This window comes from Loxodonta africana, chromosome 2 (genome assembly GCF_030014295.1).
Source record: "Loxodonta africana isolate mLoxAfr1 chromosome 2, mLoxAfr1.hap2, whole genome shotgun sequence".
Taxonomy (NCBI): domain Eukaryota; kingdom Metazoa; phylum Chordata; class Mammalia; order Proboscidea; family Elephantidae; genus Loxodonta; species Loxodonta africana.
Genome location: NC_087343.1, coordinates 162,146,609 through 162,161,469, shown reverse-complemented (window position 1 = coordinate 162,161,469; position 14,861 = coordinate 162,146,609). Strand labels below are relative to the sequence as shown.

General features: G+C 38.3%; 1 protein-coding gene across 1 annotated transcript; it reads right to left on the bottom strand.

The window, feature by feature from the left end:
• Positions 1–6,639: 6,639 nt before the first annotated feature.
• MARCOL (MARCO like) lies at positions 6,640–14,567 on the bottom strand. Its single transcript, XM_064279772.1, has 4 exons — positions 14,298–14,567; positions 7,910–8,242; positions 7,618–7,855; positions 6,640–7,323 (listed from the first exon to the last, which is right to left on the bottom strand). The coding sequence occupies exons 1-4, from the start codon at positions 14,344–14,346 to the stop codon at positions 6,933–6,935; spliced, it is 1,011 nt and encodes a 336-aa protein (XP_064135842.1). The 5' UTR covers positions 14,347–14,567; the 3' UTR covers positions 6,640–6,932.
• Between the last annotated feature and the right edge of the window lie 294 nt (positions 14,568–14,861).

The window sequence follows — 14,861 nt, the reverse complement described above, 5'->3', positions numbered from 1 at the left end:
TTGTAGCTCCCAGCTTGGTGAGTAGTGTCTGGGTTCTTAAAAGCTTATGAATGGTCATCTAAGATACAATTATTGGTCTCTATTCATCTAGAGCAAAAGAGAAAGAAGGAAACCCAAGAGTCAGAGGAGAAAGTGGACTACAGGACTGATTATCTCCATGAACCACTGCCTCCTCTGCCTTGAGACCAGAAGGACTAGTTGGTGTTCAGCTACCACTGCCTAGTGTCTTGGTGAGGGACACAATAGATGTATCCTGATAGAAAAGGAGAAAGGTATGCAACAGAGCTTCAAATTCCTAAAGTATTCAGACTTACTGAGCTCATCGAGACTGCAGGAATCTCTGAGACTATTGCCCTGAGATACTTTTTAAACCTTGAAGTGAAGCTATCTCCTGAAATCACCTTTTAAATTTGCAGGTTAGCTCAAAAGGTAAAGAATGTCATCCCTGAGTACTGCACTCTTTTAAAAAATTACCTGTATGAAACCAAATGGACAACAGTTACTTTAAGGCATAGAAAAGAAGTTTGGCAGTGGGGGGCAGTGAGACTGAATTAATGACAGTGAAACAACTAGGACAGAAATGATGAAAATGTTGGCACAATGGGAAGAAAGTAATCAATGTGTCTGCATATTTTGCGTAGAAATTGTTGAATGGGAGTGTATTATATTATGTATATTTTCCTCAAAAACACGATAAAATATTTTAAAAAATAAAGGCACCCAACCTATTAAGGGAGATATTTCAGTGCTTCAGGAAAGAGAAAATAAATGGTAGCTTGCACTAAGATAAAGGCAACAGAGATGTAGAGAAGTGACTCTGTTGACCTGGTATTAATCATTCATTCACTCATTCTAAAAAAAAAAATCTTTCTTAATTCCTTTATTTGTACTAGAAAAGGCCAAAATTCTGTCCCTTAAGATGCTGACTCTATAATAGAAAGATTTCACTTAGATATTTTATCGTTGTTGTCTTCAAATTTCTCTTTGATATTACAGCATAATTATAGTAAATACACTCAAAGCAGCTTACATTACAGAATTATTTCTTGAAAGGAATCAAATGACAAAATATCCAGAAATAACTATTTTTTGGTGCACAAAATATCTGGGTAAATGAATAAAAAAATACCCTCATTAAATCTTTTATCTTTGAACATTAAAAAAAAAAGTCAAAATCCTGGGCAATTGACATTGGTATTAACATAATCACACCATGAAAAATAACTGTCTTTCCTATGAAAAGTTATGAGAACCAACTCTTTGCCCATGCAATGGAATCAGGATGTCTGAAGAAAACTAGACTGAAGTCTATCTTTGGTCTAAACTGTTTTGTTTGCTGGGTATATCAAAATAAATTGAATGAAACTAAACTAAATTATTAAACATCAATAATGATTGATTCTTGAGATATTTTTCAGAATTAATTTTTTTTTCCTATAAGAATATATTAAACCACTTCCTACGATCATGAGGCATTTTGCTTAGAGCTTGTTTATTCTATTTTGTTTAGTTTTCCGATAAGTCAAATCATAAAGAAACAACCTCAAGAACTTGGACTGGACCAATGTAGAGGAGAATTTCTTTTGGTTCTATTTTTTTGAATTTGGGATTGAGTTTTCCACTGAATCTTAGAAAGTATGAGTGAATATCCCAAATGATCACTGAATTTTGTTCATTGTCAGTGAGATATTGGTTTGAATGCTGTTATAGATTGAATTGTGTCCCCCCAAGACATGTGTTGTAAATCCTAACCCCTATACCTGTGGTTATAATTGCAGTTTGGGAATGGATTTTCATTCTTATGTTAAGGAGACAGTATTGGTGTAGGGTGTGCTTTGAGTCAGTCTCTTTTGAGATATAAAAGGAGCAAATTAAGCAAGTAGGTACAGTTGAGGGAAGATAGATGTCATGCCACATGAAGATCGCCAGGGAGCCAAAGAACAGAAGACATAAAAAGACAAGGACTTTTCCCAGAGTCAACAGAGAGAGAAAGACTTTACCTAGAGGTGACACCCTGAATTCAGACTTCTGGCCTCCGAAACTGTGAAAAAAAAATTTCTGTTTGTTAAAGCATTCACTTGTGGTATTTCTGTTATAGCAGTATTAGATAACTAAGACAAATGACATTAAGGATGACTTTTTTAGTGACTTGAATTTCCCTGAAGCTACAGATCTCTGCATCTTCTCTTCCCAAATTTTCCAGACCATAGCCCTCATAGCACATTAGGCTACTGTCATGTTTCCCTCTCCTTAGATGAAACCACTTACCCTGATTGACACTGCTGTTCGAGCTAGGCCATGTGCCCTATCCCAGTGCCTGTGTTCCTACTAAGTTTGTTGTATAAAAAAAGTATGGGATCTATTTATTCCAAATATCAAACACTGAATTTCGTACTGCTAAATCTGGCTTTAATGATTGAAGCCTTTCCAATAAAAGTATTCGCATTCACCATTGACCTCCAGTTCTTGCTCAAGCCCTTTGTTGTCATTTTCTACAGCTCATTCCTTTTCACAGCCCCTATCCTGCCAGGGCTCTGTTTCTCATTTCCTCCCCAGAACCTCATGTTGCTAAGCAGCATGATTACAACCCTGGTGATACCCCTTCAAAATCTAATCATCTGAGTTTTAGGCCATGAAGGATTAATTGACAACAATATAAATGCAATAAATTTCTACACTTCAGATCTGTAGATTGATGATTCTGAACTACACTTGTTGTCATGTATCTCTTCAAGGATTTAATGAAAGTTGCGGACACTTAAAAAAGTACTTGGAGACTTTATTCTGTATGTAGTTTCACGGACCCTCTGAAGCCCATGCATGCATTTCTAAGAACTCTTAAATCATACCAAATGTCCATGGACCACATTCAGGAGAAATAGCCGTAGTACTGAGTGAAACTGCAATTTCCTTATCTCTATCAGAGACCTATCGCATTAAAATCTCTAAGGTTTGGGGAATCTTTATTTACTTTTTTACCTGCAATTCTGAGATTCTTATAACTATTAAAGTTTACAAACTAAATCTCTAGGTTCTGAAGTATTGGCATTAAAGGAGGGACTAGAATTCTTAGCTGTTTTAAAACTTTGAGTAACAAATGGTTCACAGATATGCACAAGGTTTGAGGAAGTCAAGAAAACAATCTTAGAAATCAGAAGCAACTCTGGAACTGACTTTATTTGAAGTGGAACAAACATGAAAAAACTGTAGGATAGATTAGACCTGTACGATCCATGCTAACCTCACAATGGTACTCTCAGGAGAAGGTATTGTTTAAAGGTAATTACAAGTGGGTTTTGAGGTTCCAGGTTATTTGATTGATGTAAATGCTTAGCATTGCCCCTCATGGTTCAGACTCAGTTTTCCATTACTCAATCTGAAGAAAAAAAATAAAGATAAAAATCAAGGACCAAGTATTTGGATCACTGCCTGTTAAGGATTGAATTGTGTCCCCCAAAAATGTGTGTCAACATGGCCAGGCCATGATCTCCAGTATTGTGTGACTGTCCACCATTTTGTCATCTGAAGTGATTTTCCTAAGTGCTATAAATTCTATTTCTATGATGATAATGAAGCAGGACTAGAGGCAGTTATGTTAATGAAGCAGGACTCAATCTTCAAGATTAGGTTGTATATTGAGTCAATCTCTTTGGAGATATACAGCCGAGAGGCGAGCAGAGGGACAGGGGGACCTCGTACCACCAAGAAAATAGTGCCAGGACCAAATTGCATCCTTTGAACCTGGGGTTCCTGAGCTGAGGAGCTCCTAGGCCTGGGGAAGACTGATGACAAGGACCTTCCCCCAGAGCCAACAGAGAGAGAAAACCTTCCCCTGAAGCTGGGGCCCTGAATTCAGACTTGTAGGCCACTATAATGTGAGACAATAAATTTTTTTGTTAAAGCCATTCACTTATGGTATTTCTTTTGTAGGAGCACTAGATGATTAAGATACTACCACAAAGAGAAAATGTGATTATTTAAAACCAGTTGAAAAAGGCAGGCATAGGTGCCAGACTTGCCTGATTTATACTGGCCGTTCTGTGAATTTGTTCATTTTGTCCTTTCTCCTCCCTGGGCTAGGTGCCTTATCTATAAAATAGAGAACTAGTATCTATTTTCCCTTCCATTCTGACTTTTATGGCTACAGGTGAATCCTATTTTAACATTTATTTATTTCTATAATAAGCATTTACTAAGCGATTACTAAATACTAGAACTAGAGAAAAACAAACAAACAAAAAAACATCAAAACCATTGCCATAAGTCAATTCCAGTTCATAGTTACCACGTAGGACAGAGTAGAAGTGCCCTAGAGGGTTTCCAAGGATTGGCTGGTGGATTCTAACAGCTGACCTTTTGGTTAGTGGCTGTAAACCTTAACCACTGCACTACCACAGAAACCAAGAGGTATATAATTCCTAAATTTCAGACTGTAGTGAAAAAGTTTGGATAGCTCACCAAATCTAGCTTTTAATATTATTATTTAAAGTTAAAACATAATTTCAGTGTTAACAGTTAGTAATCCCTGACTTCACGGTTCTCTGTTTCTATGATTTATTTTATTTTTTTATCATCCACCACTGGAATGGAAGTTCTATGAAAGCAAGAATTTGCAACTCTTCTACTTACCGCTTTACTTTCAGTGCTTACATCAATTTCTTGTGCAGAGTAAGTGTTTAATAACTATTTAACAAATGAGTGACTTAAGAGTAAATTTTGTACTACTTAATAAGCTGACTACCCGCGTTCTCACAGAAATTGACCCCGTTTACCATTAAAGCATTATGTATATTATCATGTTTCCTTTGGATAAACAACAACCAAGCTCCTATTAAGACAGACCTACAAAGGCATGGAGATAAATATTTTTGTATTTCCTATGAATCATCATAGTAACAACAATTGCAAAAGTCCCAAAGTGCCCTTCCTCTTTGCTTCATTAAAAACACGAAGGTTTCCATAGGTTTTGCCGTCAGAACCACAAACTGGTTTGTAGGTAGACTGGCATTTTGTATTTCCAGTTGGGTTCTTGCTGTTGGTGCTGTCAGTCTGTAATAATGTGAAAGACCATTAGGTAAGCATAGAGAAATCATTTTAATTCTGATATTATAATAAAACATTTATCACACTGTTATTATTAATTAAGCCTTGTACTGAATCAATCATTTTATTGATACCATGTATTTAATTTAACCCATATAATAGTACAGTAGAGAGAGTATATTTTGCTTTGTTTTATAGATGAGGGCATAGAAGCTCAGTACATTCAAGTAACATGTCTGAGACCATACATGGATTAAGCATCTAACCAGGGATTCAAACCCTGAATTATCTTCCACCAAAGCCCATAATCTCACAAGATATTAGATTGCCTCCACTTTAATTCTTCGGAGACAAGACTTTCTCTCCCTGGGGAAACAATATGAAAAAGTCATACTGACAAGTACAAAACACTCATGGCCATAATTTATTGACCCCCTTCTTCACTGGTTGTGCCTATAAAACAAAAATGATGTAAGAGGCAAGACGCAGGATTCAGTTAAGTAGCACCCGAGGACATTTCGTCTGCACTGATTTTAATAAAAGACAGAAGCCTATGAACTTTAGTAGCTCTGAGTAGCAGATAAGAATGGGGGGACAGTTAAAAACTGTCCACTTAGGATCCTCTGAGCCAAGATGGTATAGAATGAAAAAAAAAAAAAAGTCAAAATCTTCCATTGTTTAGAGTTTACAAACTTTTGCATACTTATCAACTATTTCCATTCACACACACACTGCGAAATGGACAGGATTACTACCCCCTTTTTAGAAAAAAATATATAAAACTGAGAATGTTTAAGTGACACTTAATAACTCAAGAGACCTGCTGGTAGCTGCATTAGTGTCTGCATGGCAGGAATGTCTTTATGCTACATTAAGCACCCAAGAGATGCTATCCAAGCAGAAGCAACAGCTTTCATCTGAAAGAGCTCCGTGAAATGACAAATTGTTATAAAAAATAAATTGTCCATTAAGATGATGAGGAAGAAGAAATGTTCCACTAAACTGTGTTGAATGTGAGAACTAAATGGAGTTTCCAGAGTCATTGTTAAAAGTGATTAGGAGGCTGATTGTTGAGAAAGGCTGGTAAATATAGAAAGCACAGGAGGGGTGTTGACCAGATGGATGTGCATGTCTTTGCAATGGTGGGGCCAAAGTATGAGGCACTCATTCATTCATCTAACATATAGTTCAAAAGAACCTATTATATGCCTAGCTCTTCCTAGGCCCCGCAGATAAAGGTTTGAAAAGAAACGGCTCTTTTTGTCCAAAAAGTTCATAACCTAGTTGAATAGACAATCAATCAATATGCAATACAGCAAATTTCTTGACCAGGGAGATCATTAGTAATATAAAATGTATTAAGAATACATTAGTGGAAAATTAAAAAACTCTGTATGATGAGGATAGTACGTGAGCAACAGTGACATGATATGAAGCTGGGTGGCAAAACAGGGGCCCAATTATGAAGAAACCTGAATGCTTAGCTTAGAGTTTAGATTTTATCCACTAGGTACTGTAGGCACTCTGTAGAATTTTGAGAATGGAGTGGAAATGTCAGATTTGTGAGTTAGAAATATTATTTCAGTGGTTTGAAGGTAATGAATGGGATAGAAACTGGTATGAAAGTTAAGCCTTGTGAGGGGTAGAGTCAGTTGAAGGGGGTCCACACTAGCCCAGTAGAGGTAGAAGGGCTTGAGTGGCCAACAATAGAGAGCAATGTGAGATGAAATGGAAGGACATGGCACTCGATGATCATGAGCGTTGTGTGCAGAAATAATCAGCTCCAAAGTTCTCACTTTGGTGGATCACTGTCATTGCAAAGTGTTTGTCATTAGTGTGTTCTGCTAACCACTTCAAGTCCTGGGAAATAGAATGGCTGAGGTAATTGACTAAGGGGGAAAAGTAAAGATACTAACACTAACCTGAGTCTCCATTATATTGCCATTCAAAGAGGTGCCTATATTTTTCCTTTCTTCTGGATTACAAAGAGACCTCGATTTCCCTTGCTGGCTTGATGACCCTGGCTTCCCTTGCTGGCTTGATGACGCTGGCTTCTCTTGCTGGCTTGATAACCCTGGATTCCCTTGCTGACTAGAAGACCCTAGCTTCCCTTGCTGACTACAAGACTCTGGCTTCCCTTGCTGACTAGAAGACCCTGGCTTCCCTTGCTGGCTTGATGACCCTGGCTTCTCTTGCTGGCTTGATAACCCTGGATTCCCTTGCTGACTAGAAGACCCTGGCTTCCCTTGCTGGCTTGATGACCCTGGCTTCTCTTGCTGGCTTAATGACCCTGGCTTCTCTTGCTGGCTTGATGACCCTGGCTTCTCTTGCTGGCTCAGTGACCCTGGTTTCTCTTGCTTGCTTGATGACCCTGGCTTCCCTTGCTGGCTTGATGACCTTGGCTTCTCTTGCTGGCTTGATGACCCTGGCTTCCCTAGCAGACTAGAAGACCCTTGCTTCTCTTGCTGGCTCGATGACCCTGGCTTCCCTTGCTGGCTTGATGACCCTGGCTTCCCTTGCTGGCTTGATGACCCTGGCTTCTCTTGCTGGCTTGATGACCCTGGCTTCTCTTGCTGGCTTGATGACCCTGGCTTCTCTTGCTGGCTTGATGACCCTGGATTCCCTTGATGACTAGAAGACCCTGGCTTTCCTTGCTGGCTCGATGACCCTGGCTTCTCTTGCTGGCTCAATGACCCTGGCTTCTCTTGCTGGCTCAATGACCCTGGTTTCTCTTGCTGGCTTGATGACCCTGGATTCCCTTGCTGACTAGAAGACCCTGGCTTTCCTTGCTGGCTCGATGACCCTGGCTTCTCTTGCTGGCTCAATGACCCTGGCTTCCCTTGCTGGCTAGAAGATCCTGGTATACCTTGGTCATTAGACTTTTCTGAATTCCCTTTTTGGTTAGATTCTCCTGCATTTCCTTGGGGAATCCAAGCTTCTGGAATCCCACGTTGGTTGAAAACTCCTGGCCTCCCTTGCTGATTAGAATTTCCTAATTTATCTGGCTGCTTAGAATACTCTGGTTTTCCTTGCATATTGAATGCCCCTTGTTTTCCTTGTGTGTTACTGTCTCCTTGTTTGTTAGATTCCTTTTTTCCTTCTTGATAGTTATCTTCATTTTTTTTCTCTAGAATAACTGAAAGTCCTGGGCTATCTTCTAGTTTGAAAATGCTTGCTTTCTGAATCTGGGTTGAAGACACTGGAATGATACCACAGGAATAAAAATAAAATAAAGTTATTAAACTTCAGGAATTTAAAGTAAAGAGCATTCACACAAAGATATTTCTTTGACATTTTAACCAAACACCAAGACAGGATCTTCCCATACCTTCCCACATGGTGAATATTTTGTACCCTCCATTCTTTTCTTGACTATGTGCATGATTTCCAGAATCATGGGGGTCAAACCAACTTGAACCATATCTAACCCACAGAGTCTGAACTATCTGAACTGGTCCTACATACTACTCAAAATTACTTTTAATGATTTCCTGACAAATTAAACACACTCCACTCAAAGTATATGCTAAACTTTCCCCACATCATAGAATCAATTTCTACTTTCCAAACCTTACCCTATAGATGATGCTATCAACTTTCCAGACAGAAAGGCTAGCAGGCATGTACCCTCCTGCCATTTTTTCTCTTCATCTTGATATATGATTTCTACAGCAATCTCCCTCTTTCCTTTTTTTCCTGTTCCAAGGACAGAGGTATCTTAGCTATCTAGTGCTGCTATAAAAGAAATACCAGAAGAGGGTGGTTTTAACAAACAGTTTATTTTCTCACAGTTTAGTAGTCTAGAAGTCTGAATTCAGGATGTCAGGTCTGGGGGAAGGCTTTCTGTCTGTGCCAGCTCTAGGAGAAAGTCCTCTTCTCTTTGAGCTTCTGCTCTTGGGTGTTCTTCATGTGACTTGGTATCTTTCTTCCCCTATCTCTGCTTCTTGCCCTTGCTTGTTCAATCTATTTTATATTTCAAAAGAGATTGAGTCAAGACACACCTACCTCATTAACATAACAAAGACAACCCATTCCCAAATAGGATTATAACCACAGGCATAGATGTTAGGATTTACAACATGTATTTTGAAGGGACACACTTCAATCCATAATATTCCATCCTTTGGCTCTAAAAATTCATATCCTTCCCACGTGCAAAACATATCTGCCCCATCATATCATCCCAAAGTCTTAAATCAACCCAAGTCCAAAATTTCATCTGAATCCTCTAAATGAAATATACACCTAAAGTATTTCATCCTGGGGCAAAATTCTTCTTTAGCTGTGAACTTGTGAAATCTAGAATATAAGTTATCTGTTTCCAAAGTACAATAGTAGATCAGTCACAGGATAGGTATTTCCATTACAAATGGGAGAAATTGGAGGAAAAGAAGGCATCACAGGCACCAAACAAGTCCAAAACCCAGGAGAACAAATTATATTAGTTCTCACAGCTTGAAATTAAACCTTTTGTTATTATTATTGTCATGGCGGGATGGAGGAGATCATCTGGGCAATAGCCCCACCCTCCAGACTCTGGGTATTGGCCATGGCCTCTGGATTCTGAATGGCCTTGGCCCTGGTTTTCAGCTCTGCCTGTCAGACCTACTGGGATAGCAAATCTGCTCCCTCAGCTTTGGGCAGCCTCATTCTCCTAGTCCAACTGAGTGTGGGCCTTATCCTCTTGGCACTGGTAGGTCCTGTTCTTTGACCCCTTGGTCATGGCACCCCTGACCCCTCAGCTTTGGGCAGGACCCCCAACCTCTTGACCAGATTGAATGGCAGCTTCATGTTTCAGAACTGAGTAGTTAAAGATGTGACTCTCTGAAACCTCGGAGGCCAGGGCTTTATTCTTTGAGACTCCAGAGGCTGTGGCTCTACCCTTTGAGACTGAGGGTGCTCTGCTTCCCATGCTTTTCCCAAGAGTTCTACTGATCTCCACGTTGCTCCAGAGATGGTCTTTTTCTTTTCTTGGAGGACAACACATATAGCTCCCTTGGCCTGTTTCCTGTCTGTAAAATTCCATGAGGCTGACAGTGTTCTTTCTTTTTGTTCTCTGTCCCCTTCAGTCTAAGCTGTTGGGTTTTCTGCTGTGGTAGCTGGTGAGATCCATCAATCACAGGTTTATCTCTTTAATAAAAGATTGTGAAGCCATGCTCTTGCTGAAAATTCTCGCACACACATCCTTAGTTGGTACAACAGAATTTTCCAGATATTTAGGTTTTATTTTATTTTGTGATGTTCATTTTTAAAGTCCGCCTCTTTCTTTTTACATTTAACTATAAGCAGCTAGGAGAAATCACACAGCACATTTAAGATCTTGCTTAGAAATCTCCTTAGCTAGATAGATGTCCAAGTTCATCGCTTACAAGTTTCACCTTCCAACAAATATTTGAACATAATTCAGGCAAGTTCTTTGTTGGTACATAAAAAGCATCACCCTTCCTCCATTGTTCAAAGACATGTTCCTCACTTTCTTTTAAAGCCTCACCAGAAGCATATTTAATGTCCACATTTCTAGTGACATTCTGTTGCTGGTGCCATATACATTCTCTAAGATGGCAGAGACCTTCTCTATAGCTCTCCTCATTTCACTCTAAGCCCTCACCAGAATTGCTTTTGACATCCATAATTCTACCAGCAGGCTCTTCAAGATCATCTAGGCTTTTACTGTTAGGCACCTTGAAGCTCTTCCAGCCTCCACTCATTACCCAACTCCAAAACTACTTGCACATTTTAGGTATCTGTTAGAGCAACATCCCACTCTTCTGGTCCCCAATTCTGTCTCAGTTATCTAGTGCCGCTATAGCAGAAATACCACAAGTGGGTGGTTTTAACAAACGGAAGTGTGTTTTCTCATGGTTTAGGAGTCTAGAAGAGTTTGAATTCAAGGTGCAGACTCTAGGGGAAGGCTCTCCCTCTGTCAGCTCTGCGGGAAGATCCTTTGTCTCTTTGAGCTTCTGCTCCTGAGTGATCTTCATGTGACTTGGCATCTTTCTTCCCCTATCTCTACTTCTTGTGCTTACTTATTTAGCTTGCTTGTTTAACCTACTTTATATCTCCAAAGAGATTGACTTAAGATACATCCTACACTAATCTTGCCTCATTAACATAACAAAGATAACCCTTCTCAAATGGAATTATAACCACAGGCATAGAGATTAGAATTTACAACACACATATTTTGGCACATAATGCAATCCATAACAAGAGGCTTTCCTTCTTTTTTGGAACATAATTGTTTTTTTCTTTCTTTCTTTTTTTTTTTTTTCATATGGCTGTATGTCCATCATTTCCAATAAAAGCAACAGAATCAGACATGCTGTCTTTAGCGGTTATGTTACTTCTTCATTTTATGATGGAATATCCCAGGGGATGGTAGATATGGCATGAATTTTTCTTAAAATCTACTGTTTTATAACTCATCTAATCTCTCTGCTTCTCAAATTTTATTTTGAAGCCCACCAATCATCTAGTAAAGGTATATGTATCTCTTTTAAGTTTCTTAAGATTCTATTCCAAAATTAGGGAGGTCTAGAAAACAATGAATAAGTAAATTGAAATGTTTTATAGTTGTTAAATAATATGATATTTCATTGAGTCTTATGCTTCTTGACCTTTGTGTGGTATAGATGTCTGTTTTCAACTCTTGTTTTGGCCTCTTTTTTCACTTTTGATGATTCCTCTTTCTTCCTTCACCAACTAAATTTAGGATTTTCTCAAAGGCTTAATTCAGGCCTGTGACTTTTTCTTTTTCTGGGTTTGTTTCTTTGGGAATTTTTTTTTCTTTATTTACACAACTTTAAATCATTTCAACATTGATTCCAAGTCTATACCTAATGTTTTTAGTTGCAGTGGCAATTACCTTGCTTTGTATTTCTACATATGTACATTCCTTGTACCTTTAAGGCAATTTATATATAATAAAATGCATCATCAATTGTTATCTACTTGAGAATTCTATGGTTCACTATTGGCTCAAGCATAATGATTGTGAGGATGGCACAGGACAGGGCCGTGTTTCTTTCTGTTGTACATGGGGTTGCTATGAGTCGAAACTGACTTGAAGGCACCTAGCAACAACAATATTGTTCACTATACTGCTGGAGGTTTAGACCCTCTTCCAGACACAGAAGTTTAGCAGTAGCAACCTTGTATTCTAAACTGCAACAGCATGGAGTGGCATTTGTCAGTATAAGTCAGCAATTTATTCATTTATTCAATTAAAAAAAAAATTTAAAGGGTCTCTTAATGCCAGAACTATAGTAAGAATTGGGAACCCTGGTGGTGTAGTGTTTAAGAGCTACATCTGCTAACCAAAAAAAGGTCAGCAGGCCCTGGTGGCTTGGTGGTTAAGTGTTTCGTTGCTAACCAAAAGGTCAGCAGTTCAAATTCACCAGCTGTTCCTTGGAAGCCCAATAAATAGGGCAGTTCTGCTCTGTCTTATAGGGTTGCTGTGAGTCAGAATCGACTCAACAACAAGAAGTTTTTTGTTTTTTTAGTAGAAAGAGGTATGGATGCTGTCAACAAGACATTTATGACTCTATCCCTTACCTCATGAAGCTCATGAGAATCTAGTAGTAGCATTAACAAGTAAATAGGAAATTATAATACAATGAAATCTATGAGAGCCAGAACTCCATGTGACTGCCTTGTTTTTCCAGTTCTCAGGTTTTCCACCTTTGACAGGGTGAAGTCTTACCACTTTCTTGTCACTACTAGTGGAAAATATTCGAGTTTTTCTTCTCTGACAGGTTTCTGCATTTCACAGATTGCAGCTTTCAATGGTTTTACTGTAGTATGATCAGTGCTATAATGTGAGAAGTAAACTAGACTATATACTGCTAAATTTGTAGGATAAAAAACAGGGTAGAAAGACCTGGTGATCTGCTCCTGAAAATATTGCAGTCTGGAAAACCTTATACGGCAGTTATACTCTGTTACATGGGGTCATTATAAATTGAAAAGCGACTCCACAGCACATACCAACAAGCAAGGCACAGTAGGTACACAACAGGAATGTGGTACCTGGCTTCCTGAAACATATGCTTTAATAAGAGGTAACATCTAGTGGCATAATAGTTAAGTACTACAGCTGCTAACCAAAAAGGTTGGCAGTTCGAATCCACCAGGTGCTCCTTGGAAACTCTGTATGGCAGTTCTATTCTGTCCTATTGGGTCGCTATGAGTCGGAATTGACTCAACGGCACTGGGTTTGGTTTTTTGGTTTGGTATGTTTGTTTCTGTGAGATATATACATGCTTTCCTCCTCCCACCTCCCGCTCCACCTCTTAGTAATCTGTACTTATTTTATTACTTCAGTAGCTTCACATCTAATCCATTTTTAATATTTCTATGAGACTGATATTTCTTAAATGGATGGATCTAGTCACCCCTCTGTGCAACAATCTGAAATGATTCTGCATCGCTTTCAATGAGACGAGAACTGTTACTTCTTTTGTCCCAACTATAGGCAACAAAAGGTCCTAGGCGCTTTGCTTTCATTATTTGTTTTCAATATGTATGAGGAAGTTTGTTCAAGTAGGAGGTCATTACTTGGTATAGATTCTAGTCTGTTTTATTTATTATAATCTACTATCTTGATAAAAGTATTTCTGTATTATTTACTCTTTTGAGAAGTTTATATCCCTGAGCTAAAAAGTTACATATCTGAAAACAGACAACCTAACTGTATTGAATGAGGATTAAAGACTATTAGGTTGATTGGCAGGCACCTAAAAAGAACTCAAGTGGTAGTAGCTAATGCTATTATTCACAATGATTCCTATAACAACACAATAGAAAAGTGAAATTATTTCCATTTTATGAATGAGAAAACTGATGTTCAAATAAGTTACATAAATCTAAAGTGGAAGTGCCTGGATTTGAACCCATTTCTAACTGACCACATAGTCCATGTTCATCCCACAAAGCCATATTCCATATGGAACATGAACTTTAAAAATATCATAATCCTTTAAGACTTAATTTATCTTTCCAGCTTAATATCTTCTCTATTTCATTCCCTTGTCCCTGTTTCTCATCAGCAACACCAAGCCATTTACTGTTGTCCGAATACGTTACTATTTTTATGACTCCAGGTCTCTATTAATGTTTTCTGAAACTATCTACTGTTGCAGCATCTGATGGAGATTTCTAGTTTTTAAATTATCTAAGCATTGCTAAATCACTTAACATTTCTAATACTACACTTGGATATTTGAAAGGAAAATCACTGAATATGACTTTCTTACCTGAGAACATAGCCAGGAACATGAAGGAAAAGAGAATAAAAGCCTCCATGGTAGTCTGTTGGTTCAGATTTTGTTGTTGGGTTGAGTTAATGACAACTCTTCAGTAGATATTCTCCAACTAAACCATGCTGATCACCACCATGTTATATATTTGAAAACTTCTCCACCCAAATTGCCAAACACTGTCATTGTCTTCAAAAAAAAAAAAATTACAGGTGAAATTTCACAAACTGGAAGGTGTCACTTCTTGAATGGATTGTCATTTTTAAGATTAGCTTCACACCCCAACTCTCATAAATATCTAAACTTAAAAGTGTTTCTATCAAATATCTTCCCCTGGGGTATAGGGGCGAGGTGAAATTCATATGGGAAAGTGGTAAATTCAGAGTTCTTGCTTTCTTTCTTTTCAAGAGTTGACCTATCTCTGTCAGTACTGTCAATGACCCTCCAAGTCCGTATGACCAGAGAGAAATGGTCAAGGCTTTTTTCCTCAAATGAATTATGTGTCAATTATTTACCCCAAATTATATTCTGAAAGTAAGTATAAATGCATTGAGTATTGGT